The 27722-nt window shown below is 36.7% G+C and overlaps 1 protein-coding gene across 1 annotated transcript in view; it reads right to left on the reverse strand.

Moving 5' to 3' along the window:
* MIB1 (MIB E3 ubiquitin protein ligase 1) overlaps positions 1–27722 on the reverse strand; it is a 128869-nt gene that overhangs the window by 92906 nt on the left and 8241 nt on the right. Inside the window, exons 2-5 of the mRNA XM_045781962.2 lie at positions 13407–13578; positions 10627–10756; positions 3528–3632; positions 562–628 (exon numbers count right to left, since the gene is read on the reverse strand). Coding sequence (XP_045637918.1) covers positions 562–628; positions 3528–3632; positions 10627–10756; positions 13407–13578 — 474 coding nt within the window. The remainder of the gene's footprint in view (positions 1–561; positions 629–3527; positions 3633–10626; positions 10757–13406; positions 13579–27722) is intronic.

Here is a 27722-nt window from a genome sequence, read left to right on the forward strand (position 1 = left end):
AAATAAAATTACTTAAAAAGAGGAACACAGAGTTCATATGAAAAGGCACTCATGCAGAGACTAAAGCCTTAATTAGAAGAATATCGTAAATATTTACTGTGGCAGCAATAAAGAATCTACAATACAAAGATAATTTTTTCTTACCCTTTTATTATTTTAATAACACATGAAAAATTATATTATTATGTAACCTTAATCTTCTATTTTTGTATTTAGAAGGCAATTTTACAAAAATTCTAAGGAATTTATAAGCATTAAATTGTCAGATTCTATTATCAATATGTAAAAGATACTGAAAACCTAACACAAAATTTTTCAACATGTTTATAACTAAAAGACAAAGGTTTCAAATATATTATGACATATAAACGGTATATCAATTCTCAAGACATGACAACTTTTTCAGAGTCTAAATAAATAAAAAAGAACACATACTTTAAAAACCAAAATAAAATTCCAAAAATGACTTCAAATAACTTTTTTAAGGCCCAATTTAAACATTTTCTGATTCCATGAACTTTGACAAACTATTTAGTAATTTTCACTAGTCTGCTGACTCACCTAGCACAGGGCAGTGATCTCTGTAGAAAGAACCTCCTTTGGCATCCTGGACACACTTGAGATCAGACTAAGAAGAAAAGAAACCAGAAAAATCACGCCTGAAAACTTCAAGTATAGCTCAGTACCTAAAACAGGCAAAAATGTTCATTCAGAACACACCCTCAGCAAAAAAGTTAAGAGTAGCTTGAGGATAACAGTCACACTAAACACTGCTTTCAGAAGCACCCGTCAAAAATTAAAAGACTGATCTTCAGACAGGTCATATTTTATTTACTTTTAGCTTTCCTTGAAAGTTCAAAAATGCCTAGACCTTTACCACGGAAATATTCTCAAAAAACACATACAAGACCTCAACAAATACCTAGTATTTAAAGTGTACATAACACATTCTAACATTTATACTTTTACCAAAAAAAAAAAAAAAGAGCACAATTCACTTGCTCTTTTCAATTTTATGTCAATTTTATGACACACACAAGGCAGGTATTAACTCATTTCATAAAGAAAATTATCTAAAACTAAACAGCCAGAAAATACAAAAGGATAGGACTAAATCCAGTCTTCTGGTTCCTTAGCCAGTTAATTTTCCTTTTTAGGTAAACTTTGGTCCTTACTTCGTAACTTGGTTAACTCAAGTTCCTTCCCACTTAGTTTTTATAAGGAAACAAGTTATTATTTAAGTATCCAATGGGGAGGCAGTTGTGATATAATCAAAAGTACAGAAAATGTGAACTTGGAAGAGCAACCTTGGGAGTTACTATAAAAATTCAGATTTACTCTAAAGTGCCTAATAGTATAGGGAATCAGTATATGCGTACTGTATTAAGGAAAGGAGCTCCTACAGACACACACACACACACACACACACACACACACACACACACACACCCTGCAAATCTTATTCATAGCCTCCTTTGCCACTAGAGCATCGCAATTAGCTCAGTCCTGGCCAAAGAGACACAGGGGTCAAACTGTTTTAATGTGATACTTTAACCCAGCAATTCTACTTCTAGGAATCTATCCTAAAAAAATACACCCATAAACATGCAAAGATACATGTACAAGGATGCTTACTGAAACAATGCTTGCAACAATTGAAAAAAATAAACCCAGATACCATCAACAGAAACCTTATTAAATAAATAATGGCATAACCATACAGGAGTACTACTCAGCCATCAAAAAAGGATCAATCTATAGATATATACCACTTGTTAAGTACCTCTACACATATAACTTCTAAATCTTCATTTGAAGCAAGTTAATAATCAGAATCCCCCAAAATTCCACAATTTAAAAACAGGGGGAGGCATAAAAATACTAAAGAAAAACGGATAACTAATGCTATATACAAGTATTAAAATTGGCAGATCAAGAATTTGTTTAGATTCACATTGTTGGCTTTTTAATTTATCCTATATAAATTTATTCCATATAAATGGAATAAATTAAAGGCAAAGGGACAGTTGGATATTTTTCCCCTCCTACCAAGGGGCCTAAAACAGTTGAGAAAAAAACAAAATTTAAAGAACTCTTTGAAGGAAGAATGTATTCAAGATGAAAAAGATGGAAAAGGCATAAATATTCTGACATTAATATTTAGTTGTACTCCATAAATTAAATAGCTGAGGTCAACATTTGAACAGTGAAATGCAGAAATATAGAGCAATCCACTGAAGAAACCATTAGTCGCCTAAGCACATAATTTAAAGAGTTTTTAGGTCAATCTTTTTTTTGGATTTTCCACCTATTTTATTTATTTTTTTAATTAACATACAATGTATTATTTGTTTCAGGGGTACAGGTCTGTGATTCATCAGTCTTACACAACACCCAGTACTCACCACAACACATATCCTCCCCAACTTCCATCACCCAGCTACCCCATTCCCAACCCCCCTCCCCTCTAGCAACCCTCAGTCTGTTTCCTAAGATTAAAAGTCTCTTATGGTTTGTCTCCCTCCCTGGTTTCGTCTTGTTTTATTTTTCCTCCACTTCCCCTATGATCCTCTGACTTACTGCTTAGATTCTGCATATCAGTAGGATCATATGATAATTCTCTTTCTCTGATTAGCTTATTTCGCTTAGTATAATACCCTCTAGTTCCATCCACGTCATTGCAAATGGCAAGATTTCATTTTTTTAATGGCTACGTAATATTCCAGTGTGTGTGTGTGTGTGTGTGTCTTTACACATACCACATCTTCTTCATCCATTCATCTGTCGATGGATATCTAGGCTCTTTCCATAGTTTGGCTATTGTGGACATTGCTGCTACGAACATTGGGTACGGATGACCCTTCAAATCACTACATTTGTATCTTTGGGCTAAATACCCAGTAGTGCAATTGCTGTATTGTAGGATAGTTCTATTTTCAACTTTTTGAGGAACCTCCATACTGTTTTCCAGAGTGGCTGCACCAGCTTGCATTCCCAAGAGCAATCATTTTCAATTACCAACACTACTCTTTAAAAATAGAGGGGGAAAAAAAATCTCCTCAAAAACAACTTTAACACCTACTGTAATTTATACTTTTATTAGCTGCCACAGCTAGAATACGAATATCCCACAAAAACCTCATTATAATACTATACTCTGTGTCCATGATGACGAGCAGTTTTACAAATGAGTCTAAATCTTTGTGATAGATTTTCGTAAATAAGCCCCTGACTCGGATTTATAAGGGATCAGCTCTACACGATCAATATAGAGTAAGCTGCCCAAATATTAACTGAGGACAAAAATCATCTTTACTATTAAATAGCTTAAGCAAATGCACTAAAAATGTAAAGTTTATTACATCCTCACTTTACAGATTTTCTTCCTACTGGAAATTCATGATTCAGATTGCTGTATTCTGACAAAGGAGTATGACAAAAGAAAAAAAAAGGAATACAATAAGGGCTTTTATTTCCCTTCTTTCATTTATCCAATATTCTTATCTTTTGTGATTCTTACTACTCACCATGCCCTCAAAGCCAACTCTGTAAAGGTTCTTAGCACCATTATCCCAGAGAACATATGCTGCACTATGAGGGCTTGATGCACTCCAGTCCTGGATTTCTGTTACCTAAGAGAATTATCACAAAAAACAATTTTTTAAAAGGGGAGGGAAGAGGATAGTTCTCTTAATTATATTTAAAATCTTAAATATCATTTCAGCTATCATCCTATGTAACAGGATCATGAAAAATACTTATCAAACATATGTCACTTCTAACATATAACTCAATTATAACTAGAGACATATTTCCAGAATTATAAGATAATTTCTAAAATCATAGAAATTTTGAATTGGGAGGCTTAGTGAGTATACAAATAGATTACCAGAAAATATATAATTCAATACAAAATTTTAAATTTTGATTCTTTTTTTTTTTTTTTAAAGATTTTACTTATTTATTTGACAGAGATAGAGACAGCAGCGACAGAGGGAACACAAGCAGGGGGAGTGGGAGAGGAAGAAGCAGGCTCATAGCGGAGGAGCCTGATGTGGGGCTTGATCCCAGAACGCCGGGATCACGCCCTGAGCCGAAGGCAGACGCTTAACCGCTGTGCCACCCAGGCGCCCCTAAATTTTGATTCTTAAAGGGTTCCTTTTAAGAATACTGTATTATTTTAATCCCATTATTCATTATAAAATTTAAAATCTTTGACAAGATTCCCAGAACGATTCAAGATAAATCTGCTCTTTGGTGAGCTAAAAGCTGAGAAGCACAAGGTTCAATGCCAATGTTTAAGGAAGACGAGTTGACATTGCTCCTCCAGCACTCTATCCCTCAGTTGCCCCAAGAGGCAAGCCACCTAAGCTAAAACACCATGCCCACAATGGAAACCCAGACACAATCTCTAGGCCCCACATCCAAAAGACTGATTTAAGCTCTTTTGACATAAAAAATAAATAAATAAATAAAAATAAACCCACCAATAGTAACTGGGGTTGCTACTGCTTAAGGACCAAGAATCAACTGTATAAAAATAATACACAATAAGCACTGAAGTTGGATATTCTCAAGTAAACTGGTCTATAGTTAAGAACAGGGAGTTGCACATGTGCAACTCATTACTTTTCTCCATCCTGACACATACAATCAGCCACATTTACAGTTACTTAGAATGTCAGGGTGATGTTAAATATAATTTTTAAAGCATGACTTTAAAATATAATTTTAAAGCATAACCGATTTCAAAAAAGATACACAATAACCCTTGTTTTTACCCTGTACTAAAGAAATCATTTTGTAAGCTACATGTTTTATGATGCTTTTGTAAAGATAAAAAGGCTTTAAGATTTAATCAAAATCTTTGAGAAATATTTTAAATTATAATTATATGTCTTTATTTTTAATTTTTAAATAAATCATACATTATAAAAATATAACATATATAAACTTTAAAGAATAAAAAAATGAAATGAAAACCAGCCTATGAAAAAGAACATCGCCAGTACTTTTCAAGTCCACTGTGTGCCTTTCATCAAGCCCATCCTCCTGGCCTCCAACAGAGGTAACTACCACCTAGAATTACAGTCCGTCACTGCACTGCTTTGCTTTATGATCTGCACAGCTAACCACTGTGTAACATTATAAAGCAACAACTTCTAACACTCTAAAGTGAAATATGCAATCTTTAGTAAAATATTCCTTCTGTTTCTAAAACATTCTACTTCGTTCGTTTTATTTATTTATTTTTAAAGATTTTATTTATTTATTTGACAGAGAGAGAGACAGCGAGCGAGCGAGGGAACACAAGCAGGGGGAGCGGGAGAGGAAGAAGCAGGCTCCCAGTGGATGAGCCTGATGTGGGGGTCAATCCTAGAACGCCAGGATCACGCCCTGAGCCGAAGGCAAACGCTCAATGACTAAGCCACCCAGGCGCCCCTCATTTGTTTTAAAAATGCAATGCTAGGGGGCACCTGGGTGGCTTAGTCGGTTAGGCATCTGCCTTCAGCTCAGGTTGTGATCCCAGGGTCCTGGGACCTGCTCCCTGCTCAGCGGGGAGACTGCTTTTCCCTCTCCCTCTCCTTCCACTCATCCTTGCGCAATCTCTCTCAAATAAATGAATAAAATCTTAAAAAAAGATAAAATGCAATGCCAGGGTCGCCTGGGTGGCTCAATCAGTTGAGCGTCCAACTCTCACTTTCAGCTCAGGGTGTGATCCTGGGGTCATGAGATCAAGTCCCGAGTCTAGGCATGGAGCCTGCTTAAGATTCTCTCTCCCTCTGCACCTAACCCCTATGCTTGCACTCTCTCTCTCTAAAATAAATAAATAAATCCTTAAAAAAAAAAAAAAAAACCAATGCTAGATCAAATAAGTCTGTATTTTTTTTTTAAGATTTTATATATTTATTTGAGAGCAAGACAGAGATAATGAGAGAGAGCACGAACAGGGAGGAGAGGGAGAAGCAGGCTCCCCGCTAAGCAGGGAGCCGTTCACGGGTCTTGATCCCTGGACCCTGGGATCACGACCTGAGCTGAAGGCAGACACTTAACCAACTGAGCCACTCAGGTGCCCCATAAGTCTATATTTTTATAAGGGGCGCAAAAAAGCATTTGACTAAAAAACAAAGACTACAAATTTTATTTAAATCAAATTCATCTTATATTTCAAATTACTTGGGATATAAGCAAGTTCATTAGTTAAGCTCTGAATCCTAAATGAAATTCCTTCATTTGTTAATATGATCTGACTTATTTTTGAGGGGGAAACAAAGTGGAAGGCTTAAGAAAGTAACTACATTAATTTTATAATTTCAGTTGTGATTAAGAAAGATGTGCAGAAGAGCTACTAAAACCACTAGGCAAAAGGTTGCTGAGGAACTCTATAAAAGAATCAAACTGACAATACCTGGCTCTGCTGATCAATCTTAACGTCACTAACAGTAAGATAATCAGACTTAACATGTCCTGATGTGATGCAACAGAGAGCATGGAGCACTACTTATGAGGTTCTTGCCAAAACAAGATTGAACCTTAATCCAATCGAGCCTCTACCTTTAACAACTAGTTTATAAGAAACACAAGGGTTAGAGGAACAAGTAAAACAATACCATAAAGAATCAACAGGAAAAATCCAAAGAACCTGATTTCTTCAACAAATAAATGGAATTTTAAAAAAATATTGACAAGTTTTGAAGTTGGGTGTTGGGGGCATGGGAATTCGTTATATTGTTCTTTCTACTCTGATGTATGTTTGAAATTCTCCATAATAAAAAGTTTTTTTAGGGATGCCTGGGTGGCTCAGTCGTCTGAGCACCTGACTCTTGATTTCGGCTAAGGTCATTATCTCAGGGTCGTGAAATCGAGCCCCAAGTCGGGGTCTGCACTCAGCACGGAGTTTTCCTGAGATTTTTTTCTCCCCCTGTCCCTCGGCCCCTCCCCCGCTCGCACACATGCTCTCTCTCAAATAAATAAAAAAATATATTTTTTAAAGTTTTCTTAAAAGAAAAAAATATATCTAATGTACCTATGTAAAACACAACTGACATATTCAAAAACATTTGTAAAATGAAAATAGTCTTCAAATACTAACACAGTAGTGGTACTTGAGAAATCTCTTAAGAATACACTACACAGGGACGCCTGGGTGGCACAGCGGTTAAGCATCTGCCTGCGGCTCAGGGCATGATCCCGGCGTTCTGGGATCGAGCCCCACATCAGGCTCCTCTGCTATAAGCCTGCTTCTTCCTCTCCCACTCCCCCTGCTTGTGTTCCCTCTCTCGCTGGCTGTCTCTCTCTCTGTCAAATAAATAAATAAAATCTTTAAAAAAAAAAGAAAAAAGAATACATTACACAGGGACACCTAGGTGGCTCAGTCGGTAAAGTGTCTGCCTTCAGCTTAGGTCATGATCCCGGGGTCCTGGGATCAAGCCCCTCTGCCTGCCACTTCCCCTACTTGTGCTCTCTCTTTGACAAATAAACAAATAAAATCTTAAAAAAAAAAAAAAAAAAAGAATACACTACACATTTCCATGGTGTCTTTGCATCATGTTTGCCAAAGCCCACACCTGACATGTTTATTTTTGCGCATGAACTTTGTTATCACCATGCAAATCATGGGACATGTTGGCATGTGGTGGGCCAAAGACTGTGTCAGTGCTGCAATCTCAGCCTGGGCTGGTATGTACCCCTTAATATAGCTCCTACTGGCCATGTAGTTGAGCACATGCAGTAATGGCAGTGGGGTGAGAATCCTTAGCCTCACACGCAGGTGGGAAAAAAAAAAGATAATGAAAGAATACATTACACACTATTTATGAGGTTAACCAGGGGATTAAGATAGAGCAGCCTGCACTGAAGAGAAAAAAGGGACTTGAAAAATGTTCTTCATATACACACTTGGGCAAAAATAAAAGTCAGATAATAAAAATTACATTTAATCTCAAACATGTTCTTAAAGAGACTTATTATATTAAGTTCCCTTACTCAGTCACATGTACAAGATGGTTTCATTTATTTTTTCCTCATTATGTTCTTAAGATGCAACATGGATTAAATCATAACAAACCAAAAATGTAATACTGATGACCCAAAGCTTCAAAAATGCCTACTTACTATCCCCCCAAAAAGTGCCAAAATAACAGAATCTCAGAAAGTTCCATATATGATGTGGCTTCAGACTTCAAAACCTGCCTTCAAAAGCTGATAAAAAAATAATTTCTAACCCTCTGACCATATAATAAATTGTGAGGAAGAATAAAAAGCTAAAAAAAATTAAGAATGAAAATATTACAAATGTACTTCTCACACACTCTTTCAGAAGAAGCTATTAGAAGTGTACTCTACCAAAAGAAAGCACAAGCTAAGTAAGATGATATAATAGGTTACAGAAAACATGAGATCCAGCCAGGAAAGAGGCAAAGTCATCCATCAAAAGGAGCTTCCAGGATGACTGCTGGGCACCAGACACCAAGGGTGTTCTGTGCAAATCACAGCCATGTGATTCACAGGCCAGATGTGCTGAAGGCTATCACCAAGATCCCCACTGCCACTGTACCATTTTACTGACCTCCGGACACATTGCCTAGGTGAGTCTGACCCAAATTCTCAACTGCACTTGGCTTGTTTAGACCAAGTAATAATGAAGTTCCTACTCTTTCCTCCACCCCCATTTCCTGCCACATAGATTAGCTGAGGCCTCTCATCTCACACCACAAAACGTTCTGCTTTGACCTACTCCTAAAACTTTGAGGTGGACAATAGTGATCTTAGAAGCAAAAAATACATAGTAACTCATCCCCTCTAACATATGCCTGCCCAAGGCCCACCACCTGGCCCATACTTCTGCCCTGCCCGAGGTCCTGTGAAGCCCTGTGTTTCCCATGACCTTGTCCACTGACTACCCCAGGATTCTTGTCAACTCCCAGGGAAGCAAGACAGGTTAGCCAGAGACTGTTCAGTTTATATTGTCATGGGAGCTTTTATCCAAAAGTGGCAATTCTACGCTAACCTTATGATAACTAAATTTGTGCTCGCTACTGGTCTTTTCAAAAATGAAATCCTAGATGTTGTGGGACAAAGCACTGTCCTACAACAACAAAGAAAAACAATGGAATAAGAACAGCAAAAATCCATTATCGGGGGGGTGGGGGGGGCTTACAATTGTGAAAGGGTCAAAAGTAGTCCTTTAAAGGTACTCCTAACATTCTATTCTTAATCTGTATAGTGGGAACAAAAGTATTCATTTTACTACTATTCTTAAAACTTTCACATATTTTATACATTCTTCTGTATGATACAGAACTGCTATAAATGGTTGTGAAAATTGTTCACTACACAAGTGGCCTCACTAAGGAGGAGAGTAGGGCTGATATCCAGTCCACACCTTACTTACCAAGACCTAGTCACTGGGGCAAGAGTGTTCCTGCCCCCAACCACAAAAGGGTGCCTTCTCTTTCCAACGGGCTTGCCAAGCATGCCCCATAGCACTCCATCCATTTAGAGGTGGCACCTTTTCCAAATTCACATTGCTCTATTTTCCTTTCAAAGCAGTGCTCCTCAAATTCTGATGTGCATATAAATGACCTTGGGAATCTTGTTATAATGAAGATCCTGATTTAGAAGGTCTAGGAGAAAGGGGACCTATTACATTTCTAACCAGCTGTCAGTAACACCTCTGCTGCTGGTTCACAGCCCATACGACAGTCACAAAATATAGATTTATATTTTTTGCCTATCAAATCTAATTAGAATACAGGTTTCAGGAGGGTAGGAATTTTGTCTCTTTTGTCCACTGCCATATCCCTGATGTTTGGAAGAGAACCTTGCACACACTAAGTGTTTGATAAATATTTACCAAATTCAAAAAAAAAAAAAAAGCAAAGTTTGCTTCCTTAGTAAAAATCAAAGTACTTATGTCCGACTTCCAAATGTTAAAATTAGACCTTATTATTTAAAATGAAATCAATATAATAATACTCAAATAACAATTTAGAAAACATGTAGTAGGGAAAAAAAGAAAATATGTATTTGAAAAAACATTTAAAAATTTTAAATTCAAAAGAATCTATACTAAGTTACCCCAATATCTCTGGCTATCCCACCCCAATTAAACAAGCTATACAAAATTCCCTTCAGAAAAACTGCTATAATTGACTCCTGGACAATTCCCTGAGAAGGATAACAGAGTTAAGTAGACTGGATAACAAAAGTAGATGCCTACTACCTCCCCAGAAACAGGCCTTCAAGGGAATTAAATATACAACAAGTAAATTCAAATGAAATCTTAATAACAAGAAAGTCAAAAGCATGGTATACAGTTTGAGGAGGACTGGTCCAAATAGGATGCACAGAAATGCATTCTGGGCAACAAAATGGCAATATGAAGCCACAAAGTAGAAAGGTAAAATCTACCCAACAACCTTCTCAGTGAATATCAATATTTACAACAGGGTAGGAACAATCTTTATTCTTCCAGAAAAAAAAAGAAATGAAGATTTTAAAAACTGTTACTGGTATAAGAAAAAATGTGCCAAGAAATTCAGTTATAATAATAAAAATCTTCTGAACATACAATATTCTAGAATAACATGATGAATTAACAACAACAACAACAAAAAATGTCACCTTTCCCCTTCGTCCATTTCCTCCATCCTGATCTTCCCACTGCCAGTCCACTCCTCGTACCACTCTGGCACCTGCAAAGATTCCTCTGGCTGTAATCTTCTTAGATTTTCTACGAGACTCTAACAGAACCCTAAAAATAAAAGTATTTATTTTTAAATTACATAAAAGTAGGTTAACCATCATTTATCTATTTTTATATATGTAAATTTTTCTTTTTCAGAGAGTGAAGGTGGTAGGGGGCATGATGATCCCAAGCAGGCTCCACACCCAGCACAGAGCCCAATGCCAGGCTCAATCTCACGACCCTGAGATCATGACCTGCGCTGAAATCATGGGTTGGATGCCTAATTGACTGAGCCACCCAGGTGCCCCACCAGTAATTTTTTTTTTTAAGATTTTTTAAATTCATTTTAGAGAGAAAGTGAGCAAGTGTGGGGAGGGGGCAGAGGGAGAGAATCTCAAGCAGACTCCCCACTGTGCATGGAGCCTGACCTGGGACTTAATCCCATGGCCCTGAGATCATGACCTGAGCCAAAATCAAGAGTCAGATGCTCAACCAACTGAGACCCCAGGCACCCCAATTTATTTTTAAAAATAAAATTATAAAAAAGGCTATTTTAAAAATATAAAAGATTTTTCTTTGTTCTAGTTAATACCTTAATAGCATGATACATAAATACCTTTACATTCCACAGGTGATGATGATGATAGTAGTAGTCAGAAAAATAATAATATCTAATATTTACTGAGCTTTTACTGTAAGTAAAGGACTTACAAAAGTGTAAAAGTCTACTACACTCCTTAAGAAAGGTATTGTTATTTTATCCATTTTACAAATGAGGAAACAGAGTCTCAAAGAGGTAAGTCATTTATCCCGGGTCACAAAAGCTAAATTATAATGGGATGGAATCAACATACGAATCCAGTCTAACCACTTCAGAGTATCACTATATCCTTCACCACTTCAGAAGTGGCAAACTCAAATCCCTACAACTGTCAGAGAAGAACATAAATTAAGGCCAAAAACGTAACACCACGGCAACAACAAAAGGCAAGGAGCACTTGATCCCAGGCTCAGGAAGACAAGAGGCAGTGGTACGGACTTTGGTGAACTCAAGACCATGATCTGTCTAAAGGTTACAGATGCTCCTGTGTCAGACAACTGTTACCATGAACAAATGCCCAGTGCTGACAGTCTTTGGGTATGTGTGTGTGCGTGCTTGCACGTGTGTATGCACACATGCATACATGTGTTCAAAACTTTAGAGCACAGTATGGGCCAAGTAAAACACATCAGTGGCCTGGATTTGACCTAACACTAACTTGTCTCCAAAGTACCGAATACTTACAGAGGACTATGGACCTTGAAAAAATTGTACACTCAACAATCTGGACCAGCGTGGCTCTCCAAGGCCCTCTTTCCCTTATTCTTCTATATCCTTCTCATTCATAAAATCAAAAAGGTTTGGGGTTTTTCCTTTTGTTTTGCTAATTTTACCTCATTATTTTATTCATTTCTAGAATGTCTTTATTATACCCTAACTTTAAAAAGTGTAACCAAAAGACAAGAATAAACAACTTGTTCAAAACTACTCAGTTAATAAACAGCAGGACCAGGATTTGAATTGGGACAGTCTTTTTTTTTTTTTTATCATTTTATTTATTTATTTGACAGAGAGAGAGAAAGAGAGAGAAAGACAGCACAAGCAGGGGGAGTAGCAGGCAGAGGGAGAGAGAGAAGCAGGCTCCCCACGGAGCAGAGAGCCCAACACAGGGCTCCATCCCAGGACCCTGAGTTCATGACCTGACCCAAAGGCAGACACTTAATTGACTGAGCCACCCAGGCATCCCTGAACTGGGACAGTTTTATACTTAAATCCATTTTTCTACTATTTCTGCTGCCTCCCTACGACTGGCTAGATTCTTGCTCCTATACATTATTCCTATCTATCTACATAAGAAGATTCAATCACCTGAAACTCTGTACCAATTCACAATTAATATTCCTCTCTCTTTGCTAAGACACTTAATACTAATACTCTCTATATACAGTTTAAAACATCACGTGATAATCACTATTGGTCAAATAATCCCTTAGCTTATAAACTTTTTTAGAAGAAAAAGGAAAAAAGAATACTGTGCTTTAAGGGCACCTGGGTGGCTCAGTTGGTTGAGTGTCCAACTCTTGATTTCAGCTCAGGTCATGATCTCAAGGTCATGAGATTGAGCCCCGCATCAGGCTCCACACTCAGCAGGGAGTCTGCTTGAGATTCTCTCTCTCTCTCCCTCTGCCCCTCCCCCTGCTTACTTGCTCCCCCCCAAAAATAAATCTTAAAAAAAAAAAAAACACTGTGTTTTAGTTGTCTTCAAATTTACAAGCATAGTAGCTGCTATAGAGTCTTAATAAATGCCTGTTGATTCAATCAACGGGCCCTAGTGTTCATCTGGCTGCAATCAACAGAACAGAATGCACAGTTAAAAGAAAATAGTGAGCCTTTCTTGGATTGCCCTTGCATTTCCAAATATCGAGGAGTGCCAAGTCTCCACGCCAGAGAAAGAATAGCCCAAATTATCTTGAAAAAATACATACAGCTCCGTCTTCACAGAGCTCTTTTCTCACTATATGGCAGGCCTGGTCCCCATCTAGCCTATTATCTCCTACGTCCTAGTGCTGAACCAGCTGTCAGAAGCTATTTCCAAATCCTATTTTTAAGGCTGAATAGTATAAAAAATTGAATGCCAAGAAGGAATTACAATTGAAGACAAATTGTTTACCCTACCGCTCACTTCCTGGTGTAGTAATTCTATAAAAGCGATGTCTTAAATGATGTTTATCTCCATGATAACAAACAGTGCACAAATCATAATTTGTACATTCCGCACATTTCCATCGAATGCCAATGATTGGTTGCTGGCGGCAGGTATCACACATGGTTCCATCATGCTTGATGCCTATTAAAACAAAGATACATGCTTACATTAACTACAAGTATTATTTACTTGAATACAATTCCCTGGGGGAAAAATAAAAACAGAGCATTTTACAAAGTAGTTCAGTAAAGTAGGAAAGAGTATTTCAAATGCACCATATATAGTTTCAAGACAACATATTTCAAGTATTTTCATCAGTACAAGTTATAGACTAAAGCTTTTCTATCATTTCTTTCTTCATTAGTAAGAGTACTTCTCGGTAGCACTTTTTTTGCTGTCATTCACAAACTGAAACTTAGGTTCAATCTAGTGACAGAAAGAAGAATCATTTACTACCAAGTAGATGTTTCAGACTTCAAATACTCAGAATCTTTTGAGGAATTTCAACCTATTCTCTAGGTAAACAATTACTCCAAAAGAAAAAAAACAAGTTTAGCCTCTTGATATCATGGAAACAAACTATCAATTAATTTAAGCATCTATCCCTAGGTATTGACAAACTCCCCATCCCAAACAACAAACTTTAGGAAAAGATTACCAAGTAAGTTTCTCAGTGTAAAAGGAAACTACATACTATAGTCAAGATTGCTGTTCGTTTGTCTTCCTTATGGAACAAGAATAAAGGCTGGAAAAAGGAAATAAGCAATTGGTAATATGACCTCCACAAAAAATGATCACATGAATGACACAGACAATTAGAACTATAAAAGGGGGGCGCCTTGGTGGCTCAGTCGGTTAAGCATCTGCCTTTGGTTCGGGTCACAGGCCACAATCCCATCAGGTTCCCTGCTCAGCGGGAGCCTGCCTCTCCCTCTCCCTCTGTCCCTCCCCCACGATCATGTTCTGTCTCCTCTCTCTCTCTCCCCCAAATAAATAAAAATAAAATCTTAAAAAAAAAACTATAAAAGCTACCACTATAAAGTAATGAAAATAACTAACATTTTTGGGTAACAAGACTGGGGATAATGGTCACTATTCTATTTAGATCACTTGATAAATTAAAACTAGAAGTTTTTTAAACAATGTGGGACCTGTGAACATCAGTGTCACTACTTTATGGTAATATATGATGAGGCCCAATACGGAAATACAAGCAAGCGCTGTATTGTCCATTAAACACTAACACTCCTGGATTTGAGTTCTGGCTTTCACTAGCTATTGTGCCCTTGAAAGAGTCATCTTAAGTATTTACATATAAAATAATAGTATTTATTTCAAGAAAATGGGGGAGCAGAGAAGGTGGGGTTTAAATGAAACCAGATTGCTCATGTTGAAGGTGGTAACTGGGATGTTCATTATATAATTCCCTATTTTGTCCAAGTTTAGAAATTTTCCATAATTAAATAAAAGGAGTCACTTTAGTTCTCAGAACCTCTGTTCCCTTTGGAGGAGGCATTATGTTCTTTAAAGTTAAAGGCTGTTCTATGGGGCGCCGGGGTGGCTCAGTCGTTAAGCGTCTGCCTTTGGCTCAGGGCGTGATCCCAGAGTTCTGGGATCGAGCCCCACATCAGGCTCCTCCGCTGGGAGCCTGCTTCTTCCTCTCCCACTCCCCCTGCTTGTGTTCCCTCTCTCGCTGGCTGTCTCTCTCTCTCTGTTAAATAAATAAATAAAATCTTTTAAAAAAATAATAAAGGTAAGGGCTGTTCTAAGAAGAAAGAATGTGCAAGATCTAGAGCTCAAAAGTAAAGTTATTACTAAACCCTAGAAGAACTGATACACTATTGCTGCTTCCTGTTAAGGGGGAAAAAAAAACCTGCATAATTAATTTGTATATTCAAGTTTAAAATCCCGTAAGGTAACTATTTTCTAAATAAAGAGCCAAACATGAAGATAAACTTGTGCCTGAGCTGAGATGGTTTATAAAAAGGGGGTCGGTCAGAGGAAGAACAGTAGAAGGAAGTTGGGATGCCTAGTGAACCACAAAGGAGCACAACATCCAACACCAAGTATGTTCCATCTGCAATCCTTCTGCTGTCTCCTGTCATACAAATGCTTGACTGCGGGGACAGGGAAGATGGCAGACATCAGTACCTACTGATTTCATTCAGTAACTATTTTACTGCTACTGTGGGCAGGCCCTCTGCTGCTTTCAAGTATCATCCCTGGTGTAGTATGGAGAACAGAAAGGAAGAAAATTAAAGTGGCTAGAGAAAAGGGGTCAAATTGTAAGAAGTTTACACAACAGTCCAGGTGAAAATAATGGTACTTTAAGCCAGGATAAAGCTAGTAAAACTGGAGAGAACACAGTCAGGAGAGATTTAGGACTTGGTGGCTATGGGTTAGAAAACAAAAGATGTAGAAAGTAACCATTTATACCAAAAGGTATAAATGAGATCATTCAAGAGAAAACAAATAAATAAGAGGTATTTATGAGATCATTCAAGAGAAAACAAATAAATAGGAGGTATTTAGGAACAAACAGTACAATAACTGAAATCTAGAACTGCTCTACTTAAAAAAAGAGAGAGAGAGCCATTAACAAGAAAAAAAAAGAAAAAGAAAAAAAAAAAAAGAAAAAAAACAAATAAGCACACACTTAAAATTGCAAGTCCAGGGACACCTGGGTGGCTCAGTCAGTTAAGCATCTGCCTTCAGTTTGGGTCATGATCCCAGACCCCTGGGATCGAGTCCCGCATCGGACTCCCTGCTCAGGAGGGAGCCTGCTTCTCCCTCTCCCTCTGTTGCTCCCTCTGCTTGTGCTCTCTCTCTCTCACTGACAAATAAATAAATAAATAAAATCTTTTAAAAAAAATTGCAAGTCCAGGCCTCTATTAATAGATACTCATCTAAGAAACAAAAAGAAAAAAGAATCAGGACAAGTTTCCTAGAAATACCAGATGAGTGGACCCTTCAAAGGAAGAAGAAATCTCAGAAGAACACAGTGTGTATTCAGTGAACCAGGAGCAGCTTCATTGTTAGGCAGCAATTTGAAATACTGTCAGAGACTTAGAAATAAATTATAGTCAGGCTGGGAAATAACAAGACATGATTTCTGACTTGCAGATTTAAATTGTTGCATTAAATGGTAGAAACAAAAGTATCTAAGAAACTAGTTCTCTAACTCACTACCTAGGTAATGTACAGAATTAATTACTACTCTGGGATCAATATTCTCATCTATAAATTGAGAAAATACTTCCTTTCATGTGCATTACAGGCTGAATACATTCCCCTCCCCCTAAAATTCGTATGTCGTAGCCCTAACCCTCCCCGTGCTGGCATTTGGAGATGAGACCTATGGGAGGTAACTAGGTGTAGAAGAGGTAATGAGGGTGGGGCCTCCATAACATTAGCGTCCTTAAAAGAAGGGAAAGAGCTAAGAGGTCTCCCACTCTCTGCCACATGAGGACCCAGCCAGAAGGCAACACACCAGAAAGACAACGCTCACCAAGGAACCGAATTAGCCAGCACCTTGATCTTGGACTGCCCAACCTCCAGAACTACAGGTAATAAATCCCTGTTGTTAAACCACCCACTCTATGGTAGTTTGTTATGACAGCCCAAGCAGACAAAGATAATACAGAAAGGGACCTTGTGATGCTAAAGTGATATGTATAGAGGTAAAAACACTTTGAAAGGCTTTAAAGCAAATGCAAATATAAAGAATTACACTGCACTTAATTTAATCTTGATACAGATTTATCGAAGGTACTAATCATCTATTTAAATAACTTGGTGATCAAAATCATCATATATCCCAAGCAAATCTGGCAACTTATACAGAAAATCAAATAATTTTTAAATTCTCAATTTCCCAGAAACTACATATAGAGAACATTCAATTACTCATGCATGGATTACCCGTTTTAGCAAATTACCTACCTTCTCCATGGCAATTCTCTCATTACTGTTTTATGTCAGGTTTTCTCCCAAAGCTCATAATTTACCTGCAGCTATATCTGTCTTCTCAGTTCCTCTTAAATGTTTTCACTCCAGCACAGCAACAGTGGACACAACTGCCACGCAAGACAGTCCTAAAAACCAGCATATAATCCACTACTTCTCAACAGTTGATAATGTATTCTATCCTATGGCTAATTAAGTCTGACTGCATCAATCATGAAAATTATCATCAGCCATAAGCCCAAAAGAAAGTATATTCTAAACAGAATGTACACTAAAATTAAAAACCACAGATTTTAAGCCATAACACTCAAAGTTACTAACATTCACTAGTATTACATGCTTCAGTCATTTGGAATATATATCAAAAGGCGAAATGCAACCTTTATCTATTCTTCTTTTTTGAGAATATACATGATTTCACAGAAAAAAAGAGTGTTCGGGTTTTTTTTTAATCACACAAGGATTTAAAAAAAAAAGGTACCAAATAACCCATTAAACTGGGTAATCTCTTGGGTTACTAAGAATTTGCTATATTTTACTTTAAATCAACATGTCATCAATTCTTTATAACGTTCATTTTGAAAACAATCTGCAATTATTCCTGTAGCTATTATTTCCCAAAACAAATAGGAAATGTTTACAAAGTTAAGAAAGAAATTATTCTAGCTCACAAAGATATATTTTTTTAAGATTTTATTTATTTATTTGACAGAGAGAGAGACAGCCAGCGAGAGAGAGGGAACACAGCAGGGGAGCGGGAGAGGAAGAAGCAGGCTCCCAGCAGAGGAGCCCGATGTGGGACTCGATCCGGAACGCCAGGATCACGCCCTGAGCCGAAGGCAGGTGCTCAACCGCTGTGCCACCCAGGCGCCCCCACAAAGATATTTTTTAAAGTAAATTCTAAAACCAATCAACACATAAAGATTTTGAAGAACTATCATAACATTATGTCTGATGCAGGACTATTAAACTGAATTTTAAATGTTTATACAACTGCAACTTATAATAAGAAATAGCAAATCAAAATATGAGTTTTTAAAAATTCACAGATTTTAATAATGAAATACAGATGTATCCCTGCTCTATATGTACATTATATACCAATTAGATTCCTGAAAAATGGAGTTTATATTTACAGTGGAGGAAAGGTGTGACAGATTGTATTTTCCAAAGGGGACCACACCAATATATATCCATCTTAATTGCTCTTCTGACACTGTGACTATGACAGATGACCATTAAGAGGAGGTGTATTTTCTTCCCCACTAGCCCTTAGCATTTGCAATCGCCACAGTCAACATAAGGAAGCAGAAGTAACACTGTGAGACTTCTGAGGTTAGATCATAAAAGACAATGCAGGTGCCACTTGTCTGTCTGTGTCTGTCTTTACAGCTCTCTCGAGATTCATAGACCCTGCATGCCTGGGTCTTTCATCGTAAGTCTGGCTACCCTGAAGCCGCCTATGATACAGAAGAACATGGAGAGGTCATACAGACACTGCAGAGCAGAGACAAACCGTTCCCCGAGCTGTCTCCAAATCCCCAACCCATGGAAGCAATGAACATATAAATTGTTACACACCACTAAGTTTTGGGGTAATCTGTAACCATTCAAAGCGAGTTTTTAAAAAAGTATGAACTCTGTTACAGTTCCCCACAGTACAACATACCAAAAATAAACTAAATTAAAAAGCTAAATATGAAAACAGAAAATAATAAAAGTGCTAGAAAAAAAAGCTGAGCATATTTTACAATTTTGAGTAGTCTTTCTAAGATGACATGAAGCACACATGCCCAAATGAGCACACACAGTATACAGAGAGAGAAAATCTGAAAACCCACTCCAAACAGCTGACACTGGCTCAGGGTACAGGAGGATAAGGGGAGAGCACTCTCATGTTTTATCCTGTATACTTCTGAATTGCTTTATTATAACCATATTATTTTCATATTTTTAAAACAAAACACAAAACAAGACCAATTTTCTCGTCTCAAATTGGCATAGGTTAAATACATGCCTTCGAAGAGTGAGCCAGTCAGATTTTGCTAAGAGGAAAATATAAATTGATACAACCTTTATGGAAGGTACTTGCAAAATGTTTCAAATGCCTTAAAGACTATGACCCTGTCTGGCGCCTGGGTGGCTCAGTTGGTTAAGTGTCTGTCTTTGGCTCAGGTCATGATCCCAGGGTCCTGGGATCAAGTCCTGCATCAGGCTCCCCGCTCAGCAGGGAGTCTGCTTCTCCCTCTGCCCCTCCCCACTGCTCACGCCCTCTCTCTCCCTAAATAAATAAATAAATAAATAAATAAATAAATAAATAAATAAAATCTTAAAAAAAAAAGACTGTGACGCTGTCTTCAAATTTTTTAAAAAGTACATCCAAAGGTACTAAGTTGTTTGTAGATAAAAACAAAATTTAACATAACCTATGTCAGAAATATGGGGCTATTTTATGTGTAAACTATGGTAGTCCATAGAGAGAAATCTATGCAATTTAACCATGTTGTAGAAGAAATATTACTGATATGGTAAATGACATTTTTTTCATAAACTCATTACTATTTTCTAAAGTAGTCTGAAAAGAACTACAGTATACCATTATATAAGACATACAATACACATGCACAAAAAACCTAGAAAGATAATCTCCAAAATGTACTGGTGGGATTACCCTTTGTGGTTTTCCAAATCTTCTACACTGAGTGTATATTAATGCTAGGAAGCAGCTGAATGATAGGGGCATTTAATATGAGTATATCATCAGAGACGTTCATGTATGTCACCTATAAATTAAAATAAAAATAAAACAAAAACATCATATTTACAGCAAATATTTAGAGAAACCAACTTTCAAATACTCTAGCAATAGAGTATGTAACTACTGCTTAGAAGTTTTTATTTCTTTTAACCCTCACACTAACTGAGCTATTTCATGAAAAGAAAATATATACTTTATCCAACCACACTCCTCATTGGCACATGCCTGCAGTCACAGGCTAACCTGTCTTACCCCAGGAAAGCACCAGGATGAAAACATCATAATTAATATCAAATGTCAGTAAGTAAGTGTCCACACAGTGGTTAAGTTTCCGAATAGGTATAGAACAGGTCTCCTATGTCATCACAAAAAATAAAATGCACTGAACAAATCGGTATCCACTATGCACCTAAGAGGTTTGTCCTTAACTACACAGCTCTTCAAATGAGAGTTGGCTGAGGCACAGGGAAAATGTATCCCAACCTCCCCATCTGACCAAAAAAATGAAAAGTTCAGTTTTCAGCTATTCTCTTATTGACCTATTTTTCAGCTCTAAGCTCATTTTCCACAAACCACAATGATAACAACTGAGCTCATAATCTAAGTATAGGTTTTCTTTAAAGGAGCCATTTAAACACACAATGATAACTGGTTAAAAAAAAAAAAACCTACAATTCATGGTTTTAGGGAATACTTCAGGAAAACCATTAATGCACACAAAAGCACATCCAAATCCTTTCTTGGTTCCCACAGTTCAAATGCCAACAAAGCTACTGAACAGCTGTGAAACAGACTAAGGCTGAGAATTGGAAAAAGTAAACAAAGCAGCCTACTCCACCATCAAGATGAGCACTACAGAATTTTTAATGAGAACACAATTAATTGACTTTAAAACAAAAGTTGATATTTAAAGAAAACACAAAAAGGAGAAAAAGTATTTAATAAGCAAGACCAACATTTTACTGCTCTTACTTCAGTAGCTTATTTGTTTCCCCTAAGACATTCACCCAATTCATTCTCATCTAAAACCATTCCCTCCCAGTATAAATCTCCTTAGCCTTGGCAAGTGTTATTCCTTAAAATGTTCATTTCATAAAACTTAATTCCCTAACTAAACTTATTAGTCCTTTTTCTCCTTCCTATAGAATACCGTATTACCCTAGAGACTTAATTCTCTTTTCCTTTGCTACGCTTTATGAAGACATCTGCCACCATTAAATGAACCACCTGATGATAGCTTTTGACTCATTCTACCAATACTCAAATGACCATCTGCTCCACATTTTAATGGCATCTAGCCTAAATTCAAAAACTTAGAGAATTTACATAGCTTAAGTCTTTTTGCTGGAAAATTTAATGAGAACAATACAACATGCTGGTCAAGATCAATGATCACAGTTCTTAAGAGAACCAATGAAAACAACTCAAAAATCACAAAGCACTGATTTATTTAAGTAAAATGTTAAATTTCTAGTTAGAAAAGATGATTGAAAGAAATAACTAGAATTCTCCCTATAAGCAGTGCACTCAACAAAGCACTTCAACATGTAACAAGAATACCTAAATTATCACTTCCCGTAATAGCAAAAGAAAAAAGTAAACAATAGTTCACTAACAAAAGAATGGAAACATATTTGGTATAGAATGGAACACCTAAAATTAATGCTCATTAGTCACACAACGTGAATGAATCCTTCAACCATAATGCTGATTTTTTTTAATTATCTAAGAATACAAAATGATGCAAATAAAGTACTATATATTGTTTACAGGTACATAAAAACACAGCACAAATGTTAAAAAAAAAACATAAAAATGATAAACTTCTGGGTAACAGTTACCCTAGGAGAGGAGTGAAGGGAATGAAATTGGATAGACGTACACAGGGTGTTTTGTTTCTAAATGGGTTCACCAGTATTTATCACTCATAATCTACTTGGATATCTTATATATTAAATGATAAATTTTAAAACATTTTTAAAGTTAAAAAAATCTTAATAGACTAATATGACACCTAGTTAATCCTCTAAATTTGTGCCCTAATTGAAAGATTTCACCTAACATAAAAAAAAGAATTTACAAGTCATTAGATAGGATTTAAATGTAATTACTTATTGTGGCATAACTGTTGACGTCATTCAACCAAACAAGAAATCCTATTTCTGCATTCAACTTTAACCTCAAATCAATGTGACAAAAAGTAATACAGAGATTAAAGAGGGTTAAACCAACTATAGAATGCATCTTATTCTCCCTGAACCTTCAAACTACTTACTGGTTTAGAAACTGTCTCAACAATAATCAAAATTCCTAATGAGGGGTAAGGCCTTTGTGACCCGTCAGCTGGTTGGTATATTCCACATTCCCTTCTCTTGAGAAATACTAAGTTAATGAAAATAAGATTGTTATTATATTAACAATACTAGCCACTACACATTACCACATCAAGCTAATGTGCTTTACACACACCTTATTTAAACCTTCCCAACAACACTAAAAGCTGGGCATTATGATCCCCACGTAAAGATGAAGGTATTAAGGCTCAGATAAGTAACCTACCTGAAGTCATACAACATTAGTCGGTGGCAGGCTCAAATTCAAACCTAGGTGGGTCTGACTACAAAGCTTGGCCCTCTTAAGGTCTTTGCTCCACCAGAGTTTTTTCTCCATGTGATCGCATTTAAAGAATAATAACGTGGGGCGCCTGGGTGGCACAGCAGTTAACCGTCTGCCTTCGGCTCAGGGTGTGATCCCGGCGTTATGGGATCGAGCCCCACATCAGGCTCCTCCACTATGAGCCTGCTTCTTCCTCTCCCACTCCCCCTGCTTGTGTTCCCTCTCTCACTGGCTGTTCTCTTTCCTGTCGAATAAATAAATAAAATCTTTAAAAAAATAAATAAATAAAAAATAATAAAGAATAATAACGTATCTAGGGCATCATGTTCCCCATTCAAGCTACTAGATTCAAAATACTGTAAGTTATCAAGTCCTATTCTACTAGTCAAATAAATCTCAAAGAGATACACTTTAAAAATTGAAAAGATTATCTACTTTTTAGTTGATTTCAACAATGTAGCAGAGTGAAACATCACTACTTCAAGTACAACCAACTCTTGTTACACTTTAAGAAAATGTCTCTGAAGGCATCTCACCAAAATCTACAACTCCATCATATCTTTTCTGTTGGACAAGTTATTCTCATCTATTTTTGCATGCTCTACTACTCTACTATATTATAAGTTTGCAATAATAAAATTACAGTCATGCCCTACACAGTCTAAACAAAAGAAACAAGTTATCAAAATAGGCATACACTTGACACTTTTAGTGGTATATTTGTTATTTTTAGCATTTGTTGCATAGGGGTAGAAAGTTAACGAGGTCAAACAAAATTAAGAATTTAACACTTTTTTCCTGCTAAACAATAAAAATTCACTATTTCACTTTAGAAGCAAAACACGTGTCTGTGTACCTTGACATACTCCCACTTCATTTTACACATAAAGAAGTATGGCTCAAAGAGATTAATGTTATAAAGTTAAAAAAATAAAAAAGACTGACAAACCTAGATTTTTTTTCTTAAAGATTTTATTTATTTATTTAACAGAGAGACAGCCAGCGAGAGAGGGAACACAGGCAGTGGGATTGGGAGAGGAAGAAGCAGACTCCCTGCTGAGCAGGGAGCAGGATGGAGGCTCTATCCCAGGACTCTGGAGTCATGACCTGAGCCAAAGCCAGAGCTTAACTGATTGAGCCACCCAGGAGCCCTGACAAACCCAGATTTTAATCTCCACCATCAACTTATTACTTGTGAAATCTTAGACAAGCTAGTTCATTTCTCATAGCCTGTTTTCTCATCAGTAAAATAAAGGCTATCAAATAACTTTTTATCAGGATTAAATGAGAAAGAGCATATAAAACACTTAGCATAGTGCCTGATACATGACTGGAGTTCATGAAATATTAGTCTACTCCCCTAACAGTCTTACTTGATAAAATCTAAAATGAACAAATAGGGGCGCCTGGGTGGCGCAGTCGTTAAGCGTCTGCCTTCGGCTCAGGGTGTGATCCCAGCGTTCTGGGATCGAGCCCCACATCAGGCTCCTCTGCTAGGAGCCTGCTTCTTCCTCTCCTACTCCCCCTGCTTGTGTTCCCTCTCTCGCTGGCTGTCTCTCTCTGTCAAATAAATAAATAAAATCTTTAAAAAAAATAAAATAAAATAAAATGAACAAATAATCTTAATTTCCCTACTAAACTAATGCATTTTCCACTACTTCATGAACAGAGACTCGGGAAAGGGGTGAGCAAGGCACCATAATCTTAACTATTACAATTCCAAGCTGTTATGATTTATTATCATCAGCCTTAAAAACTCTTTAAAAATCAAATAACGATTTTTTAAAATAAAAGTTTCCATCCCATTTCTTGACTTTTTAGGAACAAAATTATCATCAAGAAAATAAATCTACCCCTGGAGAAAACCAAATACTCATATCATGAGTGTGTTTACAGAATATAAACTAATTCTAACCAATGCAACTATCTACAGAGGTTAACGTACTTTAAAAAAAAAAAAAAGTATTCCAAAATGAATGTCTGGACTATCTGCTGTTGTTTCCTTACCTCCTCCACTAAGTGAAATACCACCTTAACTTAGTTGTGTTCTATCAATTCATTTGTAAGCCAGTTGTATAGAATTCAGAACCCATTTTCCCTCCAAAACAAAGTTTTAAAGATAACTTAAATACCAGACTATTTCACAAGAACCTGTTTACACAGAGCTATGGGCATACAAAGATAAAAACTGTTAAAACTGATAACTCTCACAAAGTTAGCTTAGAGGGAATACACCTCAACACAATAAAGCTCATTTATAGGGCGTCTGGGTGGCTCAATTGGTTAAGTGTCTGCCTTCCACTCAGATGGTGATCCCAGGGTTCTGAGACTGAGCCCCATGTAGGGCTCCCTGCTCAGCGGGGAGCCTGCTTCTCCCTCTCCCTCTGCCACTCCCCCTGCTTGTACTCTCTCACTCTCTGTCAAATAAATAAAATCTTTTAAAGTAATAAACAAATAAATAAATAAATAAATAAATAAATGTCACATGTGATAAACCCACAGCTAACATCATATTCAATACTCTAAGATCAGGAACAAGACAAAAATGTCCACTCTAGCCACTTTTATTCAACATAGTACTGAAAGTCCTAACCGCAGCCATCAGACAAGAAAAAGAAATAAAAGGAATCCAAATTGGTAAGGAATTTGTCATTATTTGCGGATGACATACCATATGTAGAAAACCCTAACAATGCCACCAAAAAACTATCAGGACTAATAAATGAATTCAGTAAAGCTGCAAGATGCAAAATTAATATACAGAAATCTGTTGCACTAATAACACTAATAAAGAAGCAGCAGAAAGAGAAATTAACAAAACAATCCTGTTTACAATTTTATCAAAAGGAATAAAACACCTGCAGCAAATATATTGAACCAAGGAGGTGAAAGACTTGTACACTAAAAACTATAAGATACTGATGAAAGAAATTGAAAACAATAGAAAGAAACAAATAGAAACACTGTGCTCATAGACTGGAAAAATTAATGTTGTTAAAATGTCCATAATAACTAAAGTAATCCACTGATTTAATCCTTACCGAAATACCAATAGCATTTTTCACAGAAGTAAAACGAATAATCCTAAAATCGTATGGAACCACAAAAGATCCCAAATAGCCAAAGCAATCTTGAGGAGGAAGAAAGAAAGCTGAAGATATCACAATCCCAGATTTTAAGCTATAATACAAAGTTAAAGTAATCAAAACAGTACTGGTACTGGCATAAAAACAGACACTGATCAATGGAACAGAATAGAGTGTGCAGAAATAAACCCATGCTTATACAATTAATCTACAACAAAAGAGGCAAGAATATAAAAGGGGAAAAGACAGTCTCTTCAATAAATGTGTGTTGGGAAAACTAGACAGCTGCATGCAAAAGAATGAAACTGGACAATTTCTTATACCATACATAAAAATAAACTCAAACTAGATTAAAGACCTAAATATAAGACCCCAAATCATAGAACTTGTGAAAGAAAACATAGGCAGTAATCTCTTGGACATGGACTTTAGCAACATTTTTCTGGATATGTCATCTCAGGCAAAGGAAACATAATCAAAAATAAACTACTGGGACTACATCAAATTAAAAGGCTTTTACAGCAAAGGAAACCGTCAACAAAACAAAATGGCAAACTACTGAATGGGAGAAGATATTTACAAATGATATATCTGATAAAGGGTTAATATCATCCAAAATATATAAAGAACACATACAACTTAACATCAAAAACAATCCAATTTAAAAATAGGCAGAAGACCTGAATAGACATTTTTCAAAGAAGGCATACAGATGGCCAACAGACACATGAAAAGATGCTCAGCATCACTAATCATCCAAAATGCAAATCAAAACAACAGTGAGATATCACCTCACACCAATCACTATGGCTAGTATCAAAAAGAAAATAACAAGTGTTGGAAACGATGTGATGAAAAGGGAACCCTCATGCACTGCTGGTGGGAATGTAAGCTGGTACAACCAGCATGGAAAACAGTATGGAGGTTCCTCAAAAAATTAAAAATATAACTACCATATGATCCAGTAATTCCAGTGCTGGGTATTACTCAAAGAAAATGAAAGCACTAATTCAAAAAGATACATGCACCCCAATGTTTACTGCAGCATTATTTACAACACCCAAGCTACAGAAGCAACTTATATGTCTACTGACAGATGAATGGATAAAGATAATGTGGTATATATACACAATGGAAAATTACTCAGACATAAAAAAAAGAATGAAATCTTGCCAATCACAACAACATGGACGGGTCTACAGGGTAGTAGGCTAAGTAAAATAAGACACAGAAAGACAAATATCATATGATTTCATTTATACATGAAACCTAAAAAAAGAAAAAGGAACAAACAAAAAACAACAACAAATAAGGGAAAGAGACTCATAAACATTACAGGACAAACTAGTGGTTGCGAAAAGGGAGAGGTGTAGGAGAATAGGCAAAATAGGTGAAGGGGCTTAAGAGGTACAAATTTCCAGTTATAAAGTAAATAACACAGAGATGAAAAGTACAATGTAGAGGATATAGTCAGTAATACAGTAACAACTTTGGTGAGAGATGATAACTACATTCACAACGGTGAGCACCGAGTAATGACAGAATTGCTGAATCACTGCTGTATACCTGAAACTAATATAACATTGTATGTCAACTATATTTCAATTTAAAAATAATGAAAATTGTTGCTATGTTCCTAAGTCCAATGGAGAAATGTTCTATCACTGTAATCCAGACATGATGGTAAAAGAGGCAAGCTAAATGATGTGGGGACATATGAAAATGTGAGTAAAGAAATGGGTTTAAGAAGGCAAGGAGGAGTGGTGCCTGGGTGACTCAGTTGGTTAAGCAGCTGCCTTCAACTCAGGTCACCATCTCAGGGTGCTGGGATGGAGCCCCACTTTAGGCTATCTGCTCAG

Source organism: Ursus americanus, chromosome 19, assembly GCF_024610735.1.
Source record: "Ursus americanus isolate L20-20 chromosome 19, mUrsAme1.1.p, whole genome shotgun sequence".
Taxonomy (NCBI): Eukaryota; Metazoa; Chordata; class Mammalia; order Carnivora; family Ursidae; genus Ursus; species Ursus americanus.